This window comes from Panthera onca, chromosome E3 (assembly GCF_046562875.1).
Source record: "Panthera onca isolate mPanOnc1 chromosome E3, mPanOnc1 haplotype 2, whole genome shotgun sequence".
In the NCBI taxonomy this organism is placed as follows: Eukaryota; Metazoa; Chordata; class Mammalia; order Carnivora; family Felidae; genus Panthera; species Panthera onca.
The window spans coordinates 41,877,558-41,900,718 of NC_138354.1; the positions used below are offsets into that span (position 1 = coordinate 41,877,558).

General features: G+C 43.7%; 1 protein-coding gene across 5 annotated transcripts in view; it reads left to right on the forward strand.

Annotated features, from left to right (window-relative positions):
- LUC7L (LUC7 like) overlaps positions 1–23,161 on the forward strand; it is a 46,269-nt gene that overhangs the window by 1,960 nt on the left and 21,148 nt on the right. For 3 of the 5 annotated variants that reach the window (XM_078440394.2, XM_078440393.2, XM_078440392.2), the window contains exons 2-4: positions 6,981–7,206; positions 9,123–9,217; positions 16,206–16,304. In XM_078440394.2, coding sequence (XP_078296520.1) covers positions 7,146–7,206; positions 9,123–9,217; positions 16,206–16,304 — 255 coding nt within the window. In that variant the 5' untranslated portion in view covers positions 6,981–7,145. Of the gene's footprint in view, positions 1–6,980; positions 7,207–8,071; positions 8,143–9,122; positions 9,218–10,038; positions 10,099–16,205; positions 16,305–23,161 lie in introns of those variants that run through there. The other 2 variants (XM_060647909.3, XM_060647906.2) reach the window with 2 other exon arrangements.

The window sequence follows — 23,161 nt, forward strand, 5'->3', positions numbered from 1 at the left end:
GGCTCCGAGCCATCAGCCCAGAGCCTGACGCGGGGCTCAAACTCACGGACCGCGAGATCGTGACCTGGCTGAAGTCGGACGCTTAACCGACTGCGCCACCCAGGCGCCCCAAGTCTTTTGAATCTTTTGTTAGATTTACTCGTAGGCATTTTGTGGTTCTCGGTACTATTGAAAGTGGTGTCGTTAGGGGCACTTGGCTGACTCAGTCACAAGTAGAGCATGGGACTCTGGATTTCAGGGTTTTGAGTTCAAGCCTCATGTTGGGTGTAGCGATTACTTAAAAATAAAATCTTAAAAAAAAGAAGAAGAAAATGGTGTCTTTAAAAAAATAATGTTTTTCATTGTAGTTGCCACATGGAAATAGTGTATACCTTTCTGTAGAGGATGCTTTTAGTCAACAGGCTTGAGCAGTGGAAACTTGATCAAGGTGAAAGGGCCCACGGCGACCACCACCAAGTTGATTGCAAACAGACCATGCAAACAGTCTTGTTAATAATGCAACCCGCCTTGAAATTGCCTTAGGCCCTAACTGACCAATAACCACCAGGCACAGTTCCTAAGATTACCCCAAAAGGGAAAATTCCACACATTCCCATACTCTCACTCCACCCGTGGCCTCCACCACCTCCCTTGAAGACAGTCTCTCCTCTGCTGTCCCACCTGTTGCTCCCTCGTGTATTCAATAAATTCAATAAACTTCTATCTCTTTTGTTCTGCTTTGGGTGAATTTTTTATTTTTTTGAGAGATAGAAAGGGCGTGTGCGAGGGGCAGAGGGAGAAGGAGAGAGAGAATCTCAAGCAGGCTCCAGGCCCAGTGTGGAGCCTGACTCGGGGCTCCATCTCGTGATCATGATATCATGACCTGAGCTGAGATCGAGAGTCAGACCCTTAACCTACAGAGTCACGCGGGGGCCCCTTGGGTGAATTATTTCACTGCCTGTGCTACCGGCCCCTACTTTATTGGGATGCCCCACTTGTGGTGGCCCCATCTGATCAGGAGACCCCACATTGGGTCCATACATTGGTTTGTGTATTTATTTACTTAAATATTTATTTAAATAATGTTTATTTAAATGTTTAAATGTTTATTTTTGAGAGAGAGAAAGAGAGAGTGTGTACACATAAGTGGAGGAGGGGCAAAGGGAGAGGGAGACACAGAACCTGAAGCAGGTTCCAGGCTCTGAGCTGTCCGTGCAGAGCCCCACACAGTGTGGAACTCACGAATTGTGAGGTCATTGCCTGAGCCAAAGTCGGACCTTCACCAACTGCGCCACCCAGGCGCCCCTCCATACATTGTTTTTTAACCAGCAACCGTGTTAAATTCATTTTTAACGTCTTTTGGGGGATTCTTTTGAATTCTCTATCAACATAACCGTCGTCTGAAAAAAGACGATTTTGTTTTTTCCTCCTCAATTCTTGTGTCTAATTTCTTTTTCTTGCTCTTCCGAGCTGACTGTGAAATAGAAGCAATTGTGGGCGTCGTTGTTTCTAGTTTTAAAGGGAATACTTTTTTAAGTTTATTAATTTTGAGAGAGAGGATCCGAAGCACACTCTTAAGTACCAGCTCAGAGCCTGACCCGGGCCTTGATCACATGAACCGTGAGATGATGACCTGACCAAAATCAAAAGTACAACGCTTAACTGACTGAGCCACCCAGGCGCTCCAAGCTAATTTTTTATGCACCAGTTTTAAGATCATCATAAATCTTACTTTAATTGATTATTTTATTTGAGAGAGAAAGCATGTGCATGCTCACAGGAGTAGGGGCAGAAGGAGAGAAAGAGAATCCTAAGCAGGCTCTGAGCCAAGCCTTGACTGAAGGCTCAATCCCATGACCCTGGGATCATGACCTGAACTGAAATCAAAAGTTGGACACTCGGGGCGCCTGGGTGGCTCAGTCGGTTGAGCGGCCGACTTCGGCTCAGGTCATGATCTCGCGGTCCGTGAGTTCAAGCCCCGCGTCGGGCTCTGTGCTGACAGCTCAGAGCCTGGAGCCTGTTTCAGATTCTGTGTCTCCCTCTCTCTGACCCTCCCCTGTTCATGCTCTGTCTCTCTCTGTCTCAAAAATAAATAAACATTAAAAAAAAAAAAAAAAAAGTTGGACACTCAACCGACTGAGCCACCCAGGCACCACGATAAATCTAACTTTAAATTTCTTCCTCAAAGAATGCATCAGGCCCACATAGTTTTACTGGTGAATTGTACCAACTTTTAAAGAAACAGGTCATTCCGATGTTATACAAACATCCAAAAAATAGGGAAAGATTAAATTTGAGGTCAATTTAACCTTGATACCAAAACTAGAAGAGATTAGTAAAATAAAGTGACATTATAATCCAATTATAAACACAGAGGCAAACATCCCAAACAATATCAGTAAATGGAATCTAGCAATATGCACAAAGTAAACAAGCCATGAGCAAATTGTTTTATTCCAGGAATATAAAGACCATTTATCATTAGAAAGTTCATGGCATTTACTACATTAAAAGCTTAAAGGAAAAAAACAAAATCATCTCAAGATATGCTGAAAAATCAGTCAATAAAATTCAGTGCACATTGATGTAAAAAGTTTTAGGAGATTATGAATAGAAGGAAACAGGCACCTGGGTGGATCAGTCAGTTAAGCGTCCGACTTCGGCTCAGGTCATGATCTCCTGGCTCACAAGTTCAAGCCCCGTGTGGGACTCTGTGCTGACAGCTCAGAGCCTGGAGCCTGATTCGGATTCTGTGTCTCCCTCTCTATCCCTCCCGACTCACATTCTGTCTCTTTCTCAAAAAAAATATAAATAAATAAAAATAAAGAATAGGAGGTAACATTGCTAGCTTGTTAACTACCAAACTACCAAAAAATCCTACAGGATTACTACCTACAGGTTAACTACCAAAAAATCCTACAGGAGCAAAAATAAGCAGGAATTGAAAGTATTCCCTTTAGAGGTGCCTGAGTGGCTCAGTTGGTTAATCAGCTGACTCATGATATCTGATATTGCAGAGCCTTCTGGAGACTCTCTTTCTCTCTCTCTCTGCCCTACCCCCACTCATATGTGTGGGCGCGCGTGCTCTCTTTCTTTCCCTTTCAAAATAAATAAATAAACATTAAAAAAAAAATGCTTAGGGATGCCTGAGTGGCTCACTTGGTTAAAAGTCCAACTTCTGCTCAGGTCATGATCTCGAGGTTTGTGCGTTTTTTATTTTATAAGTGGGCTCTACGCCCAGCACAGAGCCCAACATAGGGCTTGAACTTATGATCAAGGCTTGAGCTGAGATCAACAGTCAGACAGTTAACTGTACTATCCAGGTGCCCCTCTACTTCTTATTTTTATTTACGTATTTTTATTTATTTGTTTGTTTGTTTATTTATTTATTTACATTTATCCGAGCCCAATGTGGGGCTTGAGGGGCTTGAACTCAGGACCCTGAGATCAAGAGTCACCTGCTGTACTCACTGAGCCAGCCAGACACCCTATACTGTATTGCCTTTTTCTTTTTTTACCTTTATTTATTTATTTTGTGAGAGACAGACCTCGAGAGGGGGAAGGGCAGAAAGAGGGAGAATCCCAGGCAGACTCTCAGCACAGAGCCCGACATGGGGCTTGAAATTGTAAAACCGTGAGATCATGATGTGAGCCAAAACCAAGAGCTGGACACACAACCAAGTGAGCCACTCAGGTGCCCCACCATACTGCTTCTTAAATAAACTTTATATTTTGGAATAATTTGACAGAAAACTTGCAAAGACAATAAAAGAGTTCCTATATACCTTTCAGTCAGTTTCCGCTAAGATTAACAGCTTCCATGACTATGGTACATTTGTCAAAACTAAGAAATTAATATTAGTACTTCATGATTAACTAAATCACAGACTTTATTCAGTTTCACCAATTTTGCCACTACTGTCCCCCCCCCCCTTTTTTTTCATGTTTATTTATTTTTCACAGAGACAGGCAGGGTGTGAGCAGGGGAGGAGCAGATAGAGAGGGAGGCACAGAATCTGAAGCAGGCTCCAGGCTCCGAGCTGTCAGCACAGAGCCTAACATGGGCTTAAACCCACAAACCACAAGGTTATGACCTGAGCCGAAGTTGAACACTTAGCCAACTGAGCCGCCTAGGCACCCCACTACTGTCCCTTCTCTGTTCAAGGATCTAATCCAGGCTGCCAATTTGCATTTAGCCTTATTATTGTTATTATTATCATTATTATTATTTTAGGGAAAGAGAAAGCAAGTGGTAGAGAGGGGCTGAGGGGGAGAGAGAGGGAGAGGGGGAGAGAGAGAATCTCAAGCAGGCTTCATGCTCAGCACTGAGCCCAACAGGATATTGATTGATTCCAAACCCTGGGATCATGACCGAAGCCGAAGTCAATGGTTGGGCACTCAACCAACTGAGCCACGCGGGTGCCCTTATTACCTTTTTTAAGGAAGATTGTTTTGAGATTTTATTCGTAAGTAATCTGTACATCCAACATAGGGATTGAATTTACAACCCTGAGATCAAGACTCCCATGCTCTACCAATGGAGCCAGCCAGACACCCCTAGCCATTTCATTTTTAATTTTTTTCTTTCTTATTTTCGAAAGAGAGACAAGAGATGGTGCCTGCAGGGGTGGGGAGGGGCAGAGAGAGGGAGACAAAGGATGTGAAGCAGGCTCTGTGCTGACAGCAGAGAGTCCAATGCCGGGCACAGACTCAGGAACAGTGAGATTATGACCTGGGCTGAAATTGGGCGCTTAACTGACTGAGCCCCCCAGGTGTCCCTCATTTTTAATTTTTATTTGTCTCACTTTTCAATACCTCTTGCGTGCTTCAGGTTGATTAACTTTGTTAATGTTTTTGTTCCATTTTTTCCCATCTACCTGCCTGCAATTTTTATAATCCACTTATATTTTTAAAGTGATTATCCTTGAAATTTTACAATGAATATTTAACCAAATCTAAATTTAAACAATTTTTTAAAGTTTATTTATTTATTTGGAGAGAGACAGAGAGACAGAGAGACAGAGAGACAGTGTGTGCATACATGGGAGTGAGGCAGAGAGAGAGTATCCCAAGCAGAGAGAGAGCCGGACTGGGGGCCTTGATCCCAGGAACGCTGAGAGAGCCGGACTGGGGGCCTTGATCCCAGGAACGCTGAGATCATGACGCGAGTCGAAGCCAAGAGTTGGAGGCGTACCTGGGTGGCTCAGTTGGTTAAGCTTCTGACTTTGGCTCAGGTCATAATCTCCTGGTTCTTGGGTTCAAGCCCCCCATCAGGCTCTGTGCTGTCAGCTCAGAGCCTGGAGCCTGCTTCAGATTCTGTGTCTCCTTCTCTCTTTGCCCCTCCCCTGCTTGCGCTCTCTCTTCTCTCCCTCTCAAAAATAAATAAACATTAAAAATTTTTTTAAATAAATATTTTATTTATTTTTAAAGATTTATTTTTATTTTTTTAGACAAAGAATCTTTTTTTTTTTTTTTAAGTGTATATATTTTGAGAGAGACAGAGAGAGTGTGAGTGGGGGAGGGACAGAGAAAGAGGGAGAATCTCAAGCAGGCTCCACACTGCCAGTACAGAGACCAGCATGAGGCTTGAACTCACAAACCGTGAGGTCATGACATGAGCTGAAATCAAGAGATGGAGGCCTAACCACCTGAGCCACCCAGGTGCCCCGAGAGAGAATCGTAAGCAAGCTCCTGCTCAGCCCAGAGCCTGACATGGGACTCGATCCCAGGACCCTTGGATCACGACCCAAGCTGAAATCAAGCGTTGGGACACTTACTGGGCTGAGCCATGCAGGCACCCCAAGGTTTTATTTTTAAGTAATCCCTACACTGATGTGGGGCTCGAATTCATAACTGCGTGTTCAACAGTTGCATGCTCCACTGACTGAGCCAGCCAGGCGCCCCTATTACTCTTTTGCTAAATCCCACAAACTAATATTATTATTATCATTTCATACAGGCAGCGTTTTTTCAATTTTTACATGTTCACTTTTTTGTTTCCTATCTGCCATACCATAAAGCAGCTTGTGCTAGACTTTTGAGTGACGTGATCTCTGTACAGAGAGAGAGGCCATGTGGAGCATTACAGAGGAACCAGACATGTCAATGAAGCTTTGGACCTTAGCCCAGTTCCATACAAGCAATTTTGTGAATTTAGCCAACACCACCTAGAGTAGTAGAGCGTAGGCCCAGCTAAGCCCTGCCTGAATTCCACAGAATGATGAGAAATAATAAATCAACTCTTTTACACCACTAAGTTTTTTAAGTGGCTTGCTATACAGAAATAAATACCTGATCTGCTTTACCATGAAACATATTTTTTGATATGAGGCAGTGTTGTGCAGGATCCCATGTCAATGAATCAGGCATTCTGCAAGCTTTTGGATGTGTGTAGAGGCCAGTGTAGAGGCACTGTTGTCTGGAAAAACAAACACGTATCTGTGTAAGTTGACAGTTCCATAGGGATGAATCACTGTCCGCCTAGAGTAAAAAGGATCCAATGTAATCAACCTACCTTCCTGTGACTGGCTGTTCTACTCAAGGAATAGTACCTCATGGCCAATCTCTGGTGTGGCTGGAGCTAGAATAGAATAGCCTTGATGGATGGCCGACTGACCTCACAGATGGACCACCATAAAATTGTAATCACAGAATCTAACATTAATACCAGGCTTGACTTAACTCTCACAAGTCATAGGACAGGCACCATTAGAATCCCCATTTCACAGTAGAGAACAACTGGAGTCTGGGAGTAAAAGGGTTTCATTGCCAACAAGAAAACACATAAGATTTATTTTTTCGTTTTGTATTGTCCATATTCATATTTCTTTATTGCAGTTTAGTCCCAGTGGAACATACAGGTCTTGGGCCCTAGAATAAAATCAGGGTGGGGACTTTTTTGGCTTCCCCTTTTGGGCAACTTGTTTGGACCCCTCCCGCCTGTCTCTTACAGGGCGGAGTTTCCTTCCCTATCCCGCCTTAGAAACTACATTTCCCAGCAGGCTCAACACCGGCACTGACGCACTTCCTCCCGGCGTCCCCCGCGGCGGGAAGGAGCTAAGTGGGCTCGAGGCCGACGCGACCAGCGTTCGTCGTCGCTGCCGCCACCGCTGCCCGTGCGCTGAGAGGAGTCGTCGCGGCCATCCCTGCCGCCCTCGCCGGCCATCATGTCCGCCCAGGCGCAGATGCGGGCCCTGCTGGACCAGCTCATGGGCACGGCCCGGGACGGTGAGTCCGGGCGACAGGCCTGGCGAGGGGCTGGGCTGGAGTGAGGCGAGGCCGCCGGGCGGCCTGAGGCGGGGGCCGCGACCGTCTGCGCCTGCGCCGGGCACCCTTCCCTCCCCCGCGCGCCGACCGCCGGCGCCGGGCCTTTGTCTGAGCCGGTTCGCCTTGGAGGCGGCCGCGGCCGGGCCCTCCCTTGCTGGCGATGGGTCCCCTCCCCATTTGCGGTTGCGACTTTCTCCCTGGCCGGCGCCGCGCGACTCCTTCCCGCTCCCGCGGCCCCGCGCCGCGAACCGGGGAGTCGGCGGAGGGCTGGCGCCAGCGTGGGCTCCAGGTCGCTGACAGCCGGGTGGTGGAGCTCCTCCGAGGCTCCTCGGGGAAGAAGCTACATACACCCGAGGGAGCCGGATGGGCCTTGAAACCCCCGCCGTTCCTCTTCTGTACCGAGGGGAGCTGTGAATTGAGCTTTTCTAACGTGGGTTCCTGCCGAGTGCTTTTCCAGTCCCCCTTTCCCCCTAGTCACACAGGAGAGCCTCTGTTTGGCCAGCGCTTGGCAGTCGTTAGGTAGGTCTTGCACTGATTGTCGTAGGGAGGAGTGAAAGATCATGATGGTTGTGTTCAGGAGAAAGCGGTTGCACCTCGCAAAGGTGTATACCTGCTGTGGTTTGTGTTTTCTTTTCTACTGAAGTAATGAAGTTGTAAGTTCACATGGACACATTCGCAGGGCTGTGCAGATTCTTTGCACTTTATCTCATAGGTGAATAAGTGCTCTTTTAGCTTTCTTTGTATATTGAGTTGCTTTTGAATTGCTTCCCATATTTTTATTTCATACAAACTGAACAATTGTGGCCCCTCTATTTTATTTATAAAGGTTCAGTGTATCTTTGCCTGCCTACATCAATCTGCAAGGGAGTTGCAGAAAAGCCTCATGTTCATCGAGCCGTGAGTCACAACCAATTTCTAAGCTGTTATAACAAAAAAGTGTTTGCTTTTTTTCACAAATAACTTTAAAAGTGTAGTTTAGAAAGAAAACATTTTCAATAAAAAGACACAACATTAATCCTGGATGCTTGCAAATCCTAAAATATATTCCTCCTTTAGTATTACACAGCTCTGTGGATACACAGATTAGCTTTAAAATTTGTCACATTCCACTTTGCCTTTACTTTTATGTATCATTCCCCTGACTTCCTTACTGCAGGTTGGGCAAGAAAACTTTTCCTTTAAAACTTTTCAACAGCGGGCATAAAATTCTGCAGCTGAGGTCTTGAAGAATGCAGATGGGTACAGTATGTGTTGGAACTCACAGTGTGTATTGACTAACCTAGTTCCTTTTTTTTTTTTTTTTTTTTTCCAGTATTGTCTTGTTAAAAGTGACTCCCAGGTGCCAACTCTCTTTTTTAAGGGTGGGGGTGACGGGGGAGAGGAAGACTAGGTCTAGGTTATTTATCAGTCAGCGGTAGAGTTTGAAAGCTTTCTCCTTCATGTGACTTTGGGCAAAATACTGCCTATGCATTTGTCCATAGCAAAACGATAAGACTAATACGTAGCTTCTGTTGGTGGAGAAACTACCAGCTATAAGTCATATGTGGTGATTCATGGCCCTCTGAGTAGCATGGGTTTTGGTATCATTCCCCACATGTATGTGCGGGGTTAATGGCCTTTTGGTGCTCAGTCTCTTACTTCAGATTCCTTGACTTCTTTGGCACAATGATGGAGTCAGATCTCATTAAGTGTGATTCTTCATGATACATTCAGCATCAAAAAACATCTGTATTCCGCTCCAGTTGTAAATTATCTCTAGATCAGCTTTTCATTGTATTTCGTAGTCTGCCAATCATCCAGGTGAATTGTTGTACCAGATATGCTTTTGTGTTTAACGTGATAATATTGTCTTATTTAAAACCACAAATGAATTTCAGGAGACGAAACCAGACAGAGGGTCAAGTTTACAGATGACCGTGTCTGCAAGAGTCACCTTCTGGACTGCTGCCCCCATGATATCCTGGCTGGGACGGTAGGTGTATTTGGGTTTGGGAGAATATCATCAAACACTCAGATGAGGGCTGTGCAGGCAGTGAAGGGCTTACAGCTTGAATTCTCTTTTCCTTTACCAGGCAGAAATCATCTATTGTCCTTCAAATGATAGACTCGTGGCATTAGTTTGGTGGCATTTGGTGTTACGAGACATGTGTTATTGCTATAAAGTTCATTTTGTAAGTTAGCAGATTTTCATTGAATCATTTATATGGAGATATTCATAACTAAGTACTCTGACTAGTGTCATTTGGCCAAACCTGAAAGTATGCTTCAGGTCAGCCTATACTTTGAAAATTCTGGGTTGGTTTGTTTTCACGTCAGACATCTGGTAAATTTTTGGTACAGCAAGGTACATTTCTTCCCCAAGTTTTTTTTTTTTTTTTTTTTTTTTTTTTAATTTTTATTTTTTTTTAATTTTTTTTTTTTTTTTTCAACGTTTATTTATTTTTGGGACAGAGAGAGACAGAGCATGAACGGGGGAGGGACAGAGAGAGAGGGAGACACAGAATCGGAAACAGGCTCCAGGCTCTGAGCCATCAGCCCAGAGCCTGACGCGGGGCTCGAACTCACAGACCGTGAGATCGTGACCTGGCTGAAGTCGGACGCTTAACCGACTGCGCCACCCAGGCGCCCCTCTTCCCCAAGTTTTTAGGTGTGTGTTTTTTTGTTTTTTTGTTTTTTTTTTTGAGAGATAGCAAGTGGGGGAGGGGCAGAGAGAGAGAGGGAGAGAGACAGAATCCCAAGCAGGCTCTGTGATGTCAACAAAGAGCCCGACATGGGTCTTGAGCTCACAAACCACTGAGATCATGACCTGAGCTGAAATCAAGAGCAGGATACTTAACCCCCTGAGCCACCCAGGTACCCCCCAAATTTTTAGGGTTTTTAAAAAATCAGTTGGGTTTAACACTGAGGTTTTAGCGTTTTGTTTGAATATGAGTTTTAGGCTTGTGTTATGCCACCCTCTCAAGAAATCAGCACATGCTCCAGTGAATATAAACCCTAAAGTTTTATGTTCACTTGAGACAACCCAAACAAATAAATGCTAGTGTTACGGAATGTATGTTTCTTCAGAGTCAGATAGGATCGAAAAAGACTAAAGAGTGGAGAATTACCTGCCGTGATTCAGCTACTTACAGAAAAGGAGTTCGATAAAGATGACCACCATTTTTATTTATTTATTTTTTTATCTTATTATTATTATTTTTTTTTTTTCAAAATTTTTTTAATGTTTATTTTTGAGAGAGAGAGACAGAGACAGAGTGTGAGCATGGGAGGGGCGGGGAGAGAGGGAGACACAGAATCGGAAGCAGGAGCGGAGCCCGACGCGGGGCTTGAACTCACAGACTGTGAGGTCATGACCTGAGCCGAAGTCGGACGCTTAACCGACTGAGCCACCCAGGCGCCCCGACGACCACCATTTTAGATTGCATAGCTACTTTATGGAATATAAAAACTGTACTCATTTTATTTTTTTTGAAAAAAAAATTTTTTTTAACGTTTTATTTATTTTTGAGACAGAGAGAGACAGAGCATGAACAAGGGAGGGTCAGCGAGAGGGAGACACAGAATCTGAAACAGGCTCCAGGCTCTGAGCTGTCAGCACAGAGCCCGACGCGGGGCTCGAACCCACGGACCGTGAGATCATGACCTGAGCCGAAGTCGGCCGCCCAACCGACTGAGCCACCCAGGCGCCCCTGTACTCATTTTATTTTATATTATTTTTTCATTTTAAGGGTCAAATGTGCATCCACTAGGGAACATTTTCTTCATGATTACTTTTGTTATTACACTTGTGGGGGGAGCAGCCTGTGGAAAACCACTCATGTATTAAATTCTCAAGCTCACTCTTCAGAGAACAGAGAAGAAATGAATGTCAAACCCTGTGCTTTTGTTACCTGAGGTTTTGCCTGTAGTTTGACCTGGGTAGAGATACCTTTTGCTGCTAATCGTTTTGGGTACCGTCAGTGTAGATTAATGGTTTCCAGTAGTTGAAAGTAGTTCAGCTGAAGGAAAATCCCATTGGGGGGGGGTGCATCACAACCTGGAGTTGTTGACTGATCTTAGTGGGAGAAGCCAGAAGGAGCAGAGGGGGATGGACGCGCATGAGTAACGCATTTCGGTACTTCGAGCAGGGAGGTCAGATCCCTGGGTAGCATTGTTCCTGAATGCCAGTGAGAAAGATAGTGAGAATGAGCGCGTTTCTTACAAGCGTTTATTGTGGTAGGTACAGGTTAACTCACCAGGTATTTATTGGACACCAGCTGTGTGCCAGGCACTGGGGAAATGGTACCAGTAAGACAGAGTCTTTATTCCAGTGGAGGAAGAGGACAGGCATTAAATGGATAATGGATGGTTTTAGGTAGAGTGATAAGAAAGGCTTCTCAGGACGTTGAATGGTGAGAAGGAACACCTGCACAGTTGGGGTTATAATGCTCTGGGTGGAAGTTGGAACTGAAGGACAGTGGGAATGCTGCTGGTGTGTCTGAGGTGGGAGTGAGGGGGAGAGGCAGGCAGAGACTGTCGAATCGGATGAGTTATGAGAAGGCACGGAATTAGCAGGGTCACTCCTGGGGGGGGTTGGCCGAGGGCGGCTCTGCTAGGGGAGTCTAAGAAGCAGCAGACTAAGGAGGAGGAGAAAACCCAGGAGAACCCATGGTACTGTGAAAATGCAAATAAACAAATGTCAGGGGCTGCTGAGGGACGACTAGGATGAGGGTTGGAAAATCGGATGAAAGCGGTTGTAAAGGTCGGGCCTCACTGGTGTGGACTGTATCGGAGGGGGAAGTGAGGGGTAGAGTTGAATGACGGGTCTTCTGAGGAGTTTGTGTTTTGTGTCAAATTTTAATGGAATGAATGGGATTCTTTAAAATATAGTGGCTAGAGGTGCCTGGGTGGCTCAGTCAGTTAAGCATCCGACTCTGGTTCAGGTCTTGATCTCACAGTTCCCAAGCCTGCCTGGGATTCTGTCTCTTTGCCCCTTCTCCACTCATGTCCTCTCCCTCTCAAAAATAAAACATGTAAAAAAAAAAGTTAGAGTGGCTGAATGAAGGTGGGTATAACCTTTAGTCTTCCATGGGCTGCTCCAGGCCCAAGTTGTTGCTCAGAACCATCTCCTGTCATTAGTAGGCCTGAGGCAAGGTGGAATGGATGTTACAGTTTTGTTAAGGCTATGGGGCCCTTGGGTGGCTCAATCAGTTAAGTGTCTGACTCGATCTCAGCTCAGGTCACGATCTCACAGGTCATGAGTTCAAACCCCACATCAGGCTCGGTGCTGACAGTACGGAGCCTGCTTGGGATTCTCTTTTTCCCTCTCTCCCTCTGTTCCAATCCCACTTGTGTGTGCGTGTGCTTGCTCGTGCTCTCTTTCTCAAAATAAATAAATTTTATTTTTGAAAAAAAATTTTTAAGTTTATTTATTTTGAGAGAGGTTGAGACAGTGCAAATGGGGGAAGGGCAGAGAGGGAGAGGGAGAATCCCAAGCAGGCTCCATGCCACCAGCGCAGAGCCCAACGCAGGGCTCGACCCCATGAAACCGTGAGATTATGACCTGAGTGAAAACCAAGAGTTGACGCTTAATTGACTGAGCCACCCAGGCACCTCAAAATAAATAAATAAACTTGAAAAAAACAGCTTAATGGGAAAATACAGTATTGGTTGTTAAGTTTGGGAGAGTAAGATAACTGGAGGAAGGTAGTGTAACTTGCCTCCGTGGAAGAACTTGTTTTCCACACGTTCTGGAAAGAGCCTTTAGTTCCCTGCCCTGTGTGTTTAGTTCCCTGCCCAGTGTGAGACCACTAGGAGGTAGCGAGCACAGATATTTGTTCGGTAAAAAAGATCTGACCAGCTGGATTTAACAGCCATTTGAAATCTTCTGGAAGGGCCTAATGTGACATTGCAGCTCTGCTTGGTGTTCAGCTGCCAGGGAAGTTAGCCAGTACTTTGTTCCCTCCTTGGCAAAGCTGAAAATATATAGACAGGGAGTAACCGTGGAGCCCAGCCCTGTCCACTGCTTGCATTAGCAGTGGCTGCCTGAGAATTCTCACCCAAACGAAGACAGCAGTGAATTTCTTCCTGTGTGGTTCACAAATGTCAAAATTTTCCTGACGATTAAAATTTTTGTTTTCTTAAATTATTTTTTATTTTTTGAGAGAGAGAGAAAGAAAGACAGAATCCCAAGTAGGCTCTGCACTGTTCATGCAGAGCCCATTGCGGGGTTCGAACTCATGAACCGTGAGATTGTGACCTGAGCGCAAGTCAGAGGCTTAACCAACTGAGCCACCCACGCACCCCGTGACAATTTAAATTTTTAGAATGGAGGTTGATTTGTACTTAAGATGCTTAGTACTTAATCCTATGACCCAGCAATTGCACTGGTAGGTATTTATCCAAAGGATACAAAAATGCTTATTCGAAGGGGCACATGGACCCCAATGTTTATAGCAGCACTAATGACAATAGCCAAAATATGGAAAGAGCTGAAGTGTCCATCTACTGATGAATGGATAAGGAAGCTGTGGTATACATACAACGGAATGTCATCAGATGATCAAAAAGAATGAGATCTTGCCATTTGCAACAATGTGGATGGAACCAGAGTGTATTATGCTAAGCAAAATAAGTCAAAGACAAATACTGTATGGTTTCATTCCTATGTGTAATTGAAGAAAGAAAACAGATGAACATAGGAGAGGAGAAGCAAAAATCAGATAAAAACAGAGAGGGGGCGCCTGGGTGGCTCAGTCGGTTGGGTGTTTGACTTCGGCTCTGGTCATGATCTCAAGAGCTCGTGGCTTCGAGCCCAGCATCGGGCTCTGTGCTGACAGCTTCGGATTCCGCTTTGGAGCCTGCTTCGGATTCTGTGTCTCCCTCTCTCTCTGTGCCCTTCCCTTGCTCACACTCTGTGTCTCTCTCTCTCTCTCTCTCAAAAATAAACAAGCATTAAAAAAAATTTTTTTAAAAGATTAAAACAGAGAGGGAGACAAACCATAAGAGACTCTTAAATTTTTTTTTTTTTTTCAACGTTTTTTATTTATTTTTGGGACAGAGAGAGACAGAGCATGAACGGGGGAGGGGCAGAGAGAGAGGGAGACACAGAATCGGAAACAGGCTCCAGGCTCCGAGCCATCGGCCCAGAGCCTGACGCGGGGCTCGAACTCACGGACCGCGAGATCGTGACCTGGCTGAAGTCGGAGGCTTAACCGACTGCGCCACCCAGGCACCCCAATAAGAGACTCTTAAATACAGAGAACAAACTGGGTTACTGCCTGGGGTGTTGGTTGGGGGGATGGGCGAAATGACCAATGTGCATTAAGGAGGGCACTTGGGATGAGCACTGGGTGTTCTACATAAGTGATGAATGAGTAAATTCTATTCCTGAAATTATATTACATTACATGTACTGAAGGCTTAGTACTTCAGGTTTTAGTGTTTCCTCTGATGGTAGGTTTTCTTTGAGATACAGAACTTGCATTAGCTTTTAAGTATTCCTGGTGTTTGCCAGTTATTTTGCAGCTATAGTGCTTACCTTTCTCTTGTGGAGACTATATTTTAAAAAATCGTATTGATACTTAAGAGTGAATGAAGCAAAAGTTGTCTGCAGTACAGGGACAGCGATTCTATTTGCAACTTTGGCTTCTAGAACTACTATTGCCCTGCCTCTAGATGCCCCTGTGAACCAACATACGTGAGCTACATATGACTTCACGATAACAACAGTGAAGGAGAAAAAAGGTCATCAGCATTTAAATGCAGAAGATGATCAAAATGAAGATCAAATGAAGATAAGCTCTACACCAGGGAGCCCACTGTTGGTTCTCACTGGTGATTCTAAAGGACGTTTCGTTAGTGAGCATGGCGCGCACCTTCTGTGAGACTGTGGTTCAAGAGTTAGGTACCACGAGACTCCCTAATTTGCCTAAGATGTTAAGGACTTTATAATCCACGAAGGTTTTGAACTCATTTTGGACATAGTTGTAGTTTGAGCTTACAGGAGGTCCTGGACTCCCATCATTCTTTGTTTGCTAGTTATGTATACCTGTGCTTTTGTCCCAAGTGCTTGGATTTCAGAGATGTCTCCTCATTGTGGTATTGGCTTTTGTTAACTTGCCCTGTCTGACTTGATAGCATGATCCTCAGCATACAAACTTTCCTTGTGCTCTCGTGATGGCCAGAGGTGGAGGGTGCCATCACAGAGTCCCACACTCCGAATTTAGTTAAGGAATGTGCCCTGTTGTTTGTTTTACATAGGTGTACAACACATGATAGCATGTCACGTCAGGCTAATGTTACCGGTAACACAAGCCATTTGTTTTAGTAAAAGAGCCTTTTGTGGCGCAATCTATGTCCCCAGTTATGTCAAGGGTCATTTACTAGGTTAGGAGAATGTTTGGAGGATTCTTTTGGCTCTGAATTGGCCCATTCTGCTTTATGCCTTCTGGTATACAAAGAGCTACACAAAACTAAGCGTCAGGTTCTGTTAGAATTGCCAAAACCTGATTGCTATCTGCTCTTTCCTTTTCCTTATCTCTGCACCCGAAGCATTGATCGTCTTGAGTAGTGAGGATTATAGGAAGGAATGCCTAGAAATTTGTATTGATGGCATCTTGTTTTCTGGCCTTTTCCTTGCCACCTTCCCCTCCCCCATGCTGATACTCACTGAATAGACGTTTTTTCTATGACTGATGCAAAAATAAAACTAGCAAAAGCTAATTAATGTGGTTTTCATTGTTATTCTATTTCTGGCTTTGAAAGAGATACAAACCTTCACACTTAAATGCATACAAGTGTCACATAATCGTGGTGAAAGAAAAGTAAGGCTTCTTGGCTATGCATGGTTTCTTAATTTATTTATTCTAGTTTAGTATTCAAAGAGGTATTGTTTATTTTGGTGACAGTTGAAACACCAGGTCGTGTGCTTTCTACATTGAGTAGATGCTCATGTGTAAATTTTTGTTTCTTTCTTACAGCGCATGGATTTAGGAGAATGTACCAAAATCCACGACTTGGCCCTCCGAGCAGACTATGAGATTGCAAGTAAAGAAAGGGACCTGTTTTTTGAATTAGATGTAAGTTTTTTTTGGTGTTAATTCATCCCTACTGTGAAGAGCCAAATATCAACTAATGAGAATAATGTGAGATTTGTAAGTTATGAAGCAAAATAATTGAAGAGATACTTACTATGCCACCACTCTCCCTTAGAGTTAGAACATGGCCAGTATCATTTGGTATCCACCTGTATGTCTGCCACCCCGACACTGTTGTGCGTTTCATATCTATCCTTTCCTTTTCAAGGTGTTTTTGATTACGTATTATTATGATTCTTTGAACATTATACTTTTGCCTGTTTTTAAGCTTTAGAAAAATTGTTTCATAATATAGATCCTTGGTAATCTTATTTTTTCATTCAGTATGTCTCTTTTTACCCATTTTGTTGGATATGGTTTATTTTCATTGCTGCTTGACTATTCCCCAAACTCCATTCATTATTCACAGACAGGTTGATTCTAGGTTTTTTTTGCTGTTACAATCAGTATTATGAGTGTTCTTGAATATCTTTTTGGTGCACACGTATTAGGATTTATCTAGGGTCTATTCCGAGGAAAGAAATTGCTGGCTTGTAGGGGATGCGTGTGTTGATCCTTGCAGGATAGTTCTGTAATGTCCTTTTTCTGTATGTTGTTTCTATTGTTACTCTGTTGTTGATGAAGCCATGATACCAGTTTATACCCCTTTAGTGTTAAATTTTTGCAATTTAGTGGTAATAAAATGGAACTTCGCAACTTTTAAAAAAAATGTTGCCTCCCAAAGGAGCCCTTTTAGATCTTTAGTTCTAATTTGTCTGTCCCTTGCCCCTCCATGAAATTTTGTTACCATAGATACCCTGCATATTAGCTTATGTGCTGTGGTCATTTCCAGGCCACAAACCATTGTGATATCTAAGATTTTTTTTCATCCTTTAAGCCGTTTTCACCCCTTTCTCCGTTGAGAATGCAGGATTTAGAGTCACTCTATTTAGGTTTTTTCTTTTCTCTCATCATCCATCGCTAGTATGACTAGAGGTCAGTGAAGGGGTTTGATGTAGGGGCCTCTGAGGGGCTCAGTCGGTTGAGCAGCCAACTCTTGGTTTCGGCTCGGGTCATGATCTCACAGTTTTGTGAGTTCTAGCCCTGCTTTGGGCTTTGCACTGGCGCCTCCCTTTATCTTTGCCCCTGTCCCACTCATACACTGTCTGTCTCTAAATAACTAAAGGGTGGCGTGGCGTTGATGCCATTCACAATGGTTTCTGAGTGAAGACTGGGAAGGGACAGAACTTGGTGTGAGGGAGTCAGGGAAAAACAAAACCCAAGGAAAGGCATTTCCTCCTCACCAAAGGCCATTTGGAAGGATGTATTATAACTTGAGTAAATTCTATTTAATCCAGTAGCTTTTAAAGTGATGAAAATTAACAATTCTTTTTCAGATTCATTCTTTAGCCACAGCGTGTTCTCAGTGTTGAATCTTGGAATTAACTAAAAATAAAAATGCCTTTAGCAACAGGTCACCTAACAGAAGAGGCTCAGAAAGGGAATTTTTCTGTATTGTGAGTTTCATTCTTCAGTAAACTGCAAATGCTTATGTGAAGAGGCCATTATCTTGGGATGTCAGGTTTCAGAAACTGGTATGTACACCAGTGTCTGTTTGAAATCTCAGTTTCAGCAATGTTTTCTGGATCATAAGTCTCAGCATTTCTGCTAAATCAGAATGTCCACGCATTTTTTAAATGACCTGATGAATTTACAACTACGAAATAGATTAGTAGAAGAACTGGAAACAGACTGAAACACGTAGTCGTGTAGTGTATTTTGAAGGAGGTGTGTTCCGCCAGTATGGAGAAACTGGATTTGTTTTTAACGAACAGTAAACTATGTACCAACCGGTAGTAAAATACCCAGGTGGATCCCCCCAAAATGGATTTTGTTTTGTCATCTCGGTGCTATAAAGTCTAGAAGCTATAAGAGAAAGATGTGTGCGTTTGTGTAAAAACGTACAAATTTAGTGTATCCAAAATACCCATATGTGGGGTTCCTGGCCTGCTCACTTGGAAGAGCATGTGACTGCTGATCTGAGTCATGAGTTTCAGCCCCACGTTGGTTGTAGGGGTTACTAAAAAAAACTGCCTTACATACAATGAGAATAAGCTGGGACAGAATATTTGCAGTGTGGAGGACAACAAGCTAGTTCTATGTAAAATTCATCGTCATTGACTAGAATGGTATTAGTGGCTCAATAGAAAATGGGCAAAGAATGGAAAAGGACATTTCCTAGCGGGCATCTAATCCTGCGGTGGGTGCTCTCCCTCATTCAGAACTGAAGAGATGAAGAATTAAGTAATCCTGATACACCTCGTGGGTAATTCAACATCTGAAGATGTGAAAGCACATCCCAGGATGGCCAGTTCTAAGATCATAGCTCACTGGTAATACTTCCCATACGTACAAAGATAAATTTGTTCTGGAATATTCCTACAGCATTTATAACTATAGAAAACGGGAACCAAGTAGACTTCCTCAATAAGGGACTGGCTAAATCATAGTTGCTCTTTAGGATGGAATGAAGTAGAGCTGTGAAAAGAGAATTGAGTTAGTTCACTGTATCACTGAAGTGAATTTATCTGCAAGGTAGATTAAATGGATAAGCAAAGTGTGATATGATGCTTCCATAGTGTGGTTTTTTTTTTTTTAACGCTGTTGTAAATTGCATACAGTATTTAGTTATTTGTGAGCTCTGTGCCTAATGTGGGGTGTGAATTCATGGCCCTGAGATTAAGAGTTGCATGCTCTACTGACCGAGCCAGCCAGGCACCCCTCCATAGTGTGTATTTTTTTTTTTTTTTTTTAACAGGGAAGGGTGGTGTACACTTGTTGACATGTTTAGATGTGCAGAGAGGTGTTTTAGAGATTATGAACACTCTTAACTTGGTTGGAGGGCTAGAGTGGGTCAAGAGACTTTTTTGTGCTATGAGAAAATTTATCACACATAGGAATTTTTCACTGAAAAAGGTAACTACCCCTCCCCCAACTCCTTAAAAATAATTTTTGATTTTACAGGTGGCTCAAATTAAAATGTTTGATAGCCAGGGGATGCCTGGGTGGCTCAGTCGGTTAAGCGTTTGACTCTTGATTTTGGCTCAGGTCACGATCTCATGGTTCGTGGGATCAAGCACTGCATTGGGCTTTGCGCTGACGGTGCGGAGCCTGCTTGGGATTCTCTCCCCCTCTCTCTACCCCTCCCCCATGCACACATGTGTGATTTCTCTCTCTCTCAAAATAAAAAACTTTAAAAAACTATGCTCTTGGGAACATATCTTAGGGATACGTGCAAATGTATATGTAAAAGATGCTCATTGCAACTTTTTTTTTTTAAGGGAAAAAAAAGAGGCTGTAATGCAACTATTAATGGAGAACTAGTTATATAAATTGTCACAAAGTGCCTGGGTGGCTTAAGTCCATACAGTGTGCACCTCTTGGTCTCTGGGTTGTTAGTTCAAGACCCACGTTGGATGTGTGTGTGTGTATTTATTTAATCTACTTATGTATTTATTTTGAGAGAGAGAGAGAGAGAGAGAGAGAGAGAGAGAATCCCAAGGGGCTCTGCGCTCTCAGCACAGAGCCTGCCTGACATGGGGCTCGAACCCACAAACTGCGCAATCATGATCTAAGCCGAATCCAAGAGTTGGACGCTTAACTGAGCCACCCAGGCGCCCCACAAAAATAAAATCTTCTTAAAAAAGAAAAAAATAAATATATTGTTCTGTCACACAGTGGACTGTTGTTCTATGAAGCTAAGAAGATACCTCTAGGTGTTAGGGAGAAGAGGGAGATTTTACCTTAAAAGTTTCTGCATTGGTTTTAAGATAATGATGCCCATGCCCCACCTTTTGAGTTTTTAATTTATACATATCAACACTGTTTGGATGTACACGGATTACTCTAAGTAAAGTAGTTAAAAGTGGCCTCACTTTACGATACCAAGCTAAAATAACTTTTTTAAAAATGTTTTTTTCCTTTTGAGGAGCGGGAAGGGCAGAGAGAGGGAGACAGGATCCAAAGTGGGCTCTGCACTTCCAGCAGAGAGCCCGACGTAGGGCTTGAATTCATGAAACTGAAAACTGTGAGGTCATGATCTAAGCCAAAGTCTGATGCTTAACTGACTAAGCCACCCAGGTGCCTGTAAAATGACTTTTTTTTTTTAACATTTATTCATTTTTGAGAGACAGAGCGTGAGCAAGAGAGGGGCAGAGAGACAGGGAGACACGGAATCCGAAGCAGGCTCTAGGCTCTGAGCTGTCAGCACACAGCCCAATGCAGGGCTCAAACCCACGAGCTGTGAGATCATGACCTGAGCCAAAGTTGGATGCTCAACTTATCCACAGAGGTGCCTCGCCCCTAAAATAACTTCTCATCTCCTTAGTTTTACAGTATAAACTTTTTAGGGAAGGTAAAGGCTTTTCTCAGAATATAGATTTGTTAAGTTAATTTGATGAAAACCAATTTTTAAATCTCTTTGGTAGGTAATACATGTTTTACCAGAAGTCTAAAAGGCTCTGGTGAAAAGTCTCCCCTTTCTGTGACCAGCCATCCAGTAGCTCTCTCTGGAGGTCACTTTGATCTTTTAAAGATAGTTGATTCAAGATGAACAGATAGGTTTTTTTGTTTTGTTTTTTTTTTTTAATTTTTTTTTTTCAACGTTTTTTATTTATTTTTGGGACAGAGAGAGACAGAGCATGAACGGGGGAGGGTCAGAGAGAGAGGGAGACACAGAATCGGAAACAGGCTCCAGGCTCCGAGCCATCAGCCCAGAGCCTGACGCGGGGCTCGAACTCACGGACCGCGAGATCGTGACCTGGCTGAAGTCGGAGGCTTAACCGACTGCGCCACCCAGGCGCCCCTAGATGAACAGATAGGTTTATCAGAAAGGCTAGTTGTGGTACTTCTTGTCAGAATTGCAATTTTGAGAAGCAGAACCCCTCAGAAGCTTTTTGGCCAAATATAGTCAGTATGCTAATTCTTGCTGTCCCTGTTCTGCTGCTGCCCTCTGAAGACCTGCTGGTGGTGCTGGCCTCCGAGCCTGCCGTTCGGCCCCTGCACTATCCGAGCCACGGGCCTGGGACCAACAGCTCCCAGGTGCCCATCTTGAGGTTGGTTTCTGGAAAGGCTGCAGTGTGGTGTGGTCATCACTGTTAGGAGATGAATACAGGTTTCATTGTCATAGGTTGTAAACCACCTCTAATCCATGATTTGTTCGATTTTTCTTTTTTTTTTTTTTTCTTTTCTTTTTGAGAGAGAGAGAATGTGTGTGTGCGAGAGTGGGAAACAGGACAGAGGGAGAGAGAATTTTAAGCGCAGAGCCTGATGTGCAGGTCGATCTCACAATCCTGGGATCATGACCTGAGCCAAAATCAAGAGTCACATGCTCAACCAACTCAGCCACCCAGGCACCCTTTATTCTGCTTTTTCTTAGTAACTTATATTTTTGTGTACCTCATCCAGTGTTTTGGTAGAATCTCCATGTTGGCAATAATTAGATAGGCCAGCCATTTACCAGAGTCTCTGGAAGTGTCTGAAGCCCACTGTTATTTGCCAGAATTAATGGTGCTGGCAGAGGGGTCAGACTCCCTGCAGTAGGCCTGTTGGGGGACAACTGACCACAAACTCAGAACATGTGTTTTGTTTTAATGTTGAAAAGTTTATCAAATATATTAAAGATAACAGGTGTTTGAGTTCTATTTTAAACGATTTTTGTTATGTAAGGAGTGTGTGTGTGTGTGTGTGTGTCTCCCTCTCTTTTTGCCCCTCCCCTGCTCACGCTGTCTCTCCCTCAAAAATAAATAAACCTTAAAAATAATTAAACTAAAGCGGTTAGAGATTTGAGTCACCTCTAAGCAATTTGTAGCAAGTTGTTCTACAAGAACATTGCGTGTGTATGAGAAGATGGAAGGTGTTCATTGCATCATTTTGAATTAGTGGAAAAATGGAGATACCCAAACATGGATGTTTTTGGAGGGGCTAAAGTAGTTGTGTCACAATAAAGTGAAATACTGCACAGTTGTAGATCATAGAAGATACATGATGTGAAGAAGAAAATGGAAACTTACCAAATTGTCCTGTTTGGTGGGAATGAAAATTGTGTTCTTGTATATGCATCTTAATGCAAGTTTTAAAAGTATGTCCCAGTTTTTGGGGCGCCTGGGTGGCTCAGTTGGTTGAGTGTCTGACTTCGGCTCAGGTCATGATCTCACAGTCCGTGGGTTTGAGCCCGGTGTAGGGCCCTGTGCAGACAGCTCAGAGCCTGGAGCCTGCTTCTGATTCTGTGTCTCCTTCTCTCTCTGCCCCTCCCCCACTCATGCTCTGTCTCACTCTCAAAAATGGATAAAGTTTAAAAAAAATTTTTTTAAATAAAAGTATATACCAGTTTTTAAGAAAAAAAAATTTTTTTAATGTTTATTTTTGAGATAGAGACAGTGTGAGTGGGGGAGAGGCAGAGAGAGAGGGAGACACAGAATCCAAAGCAGGCTCCAGGCTCTGAGCTGTCAGTACAGCTCAAACTCACAGTGAGATCATGACCTGAGCCGAAATCGGATACTTAACCGACTGAGCCACCCAGACACCCCACCAGATTTTTTTTTAATGTTTATTTTGAAAGAGCAAGCATGTGCACGAGTGGAGGAGGGGCAGAGAGGGAGGGAGAATCCCAAGCAGGCTCTGCTCTGTCAGCACAGAGCCTGACACAGGGCTCGATCCCACGAACCGTGAGATCATGACCTGAACAGAAATCAAGAGTCTGGTGCTTAACCAACTGAACCACCCAGGCATCCCAGTATATACCAAATTCTTAAGTGATTATTTCTTGTGGGAGGAGAGAAGAAAAAATTACATTTTCGGTG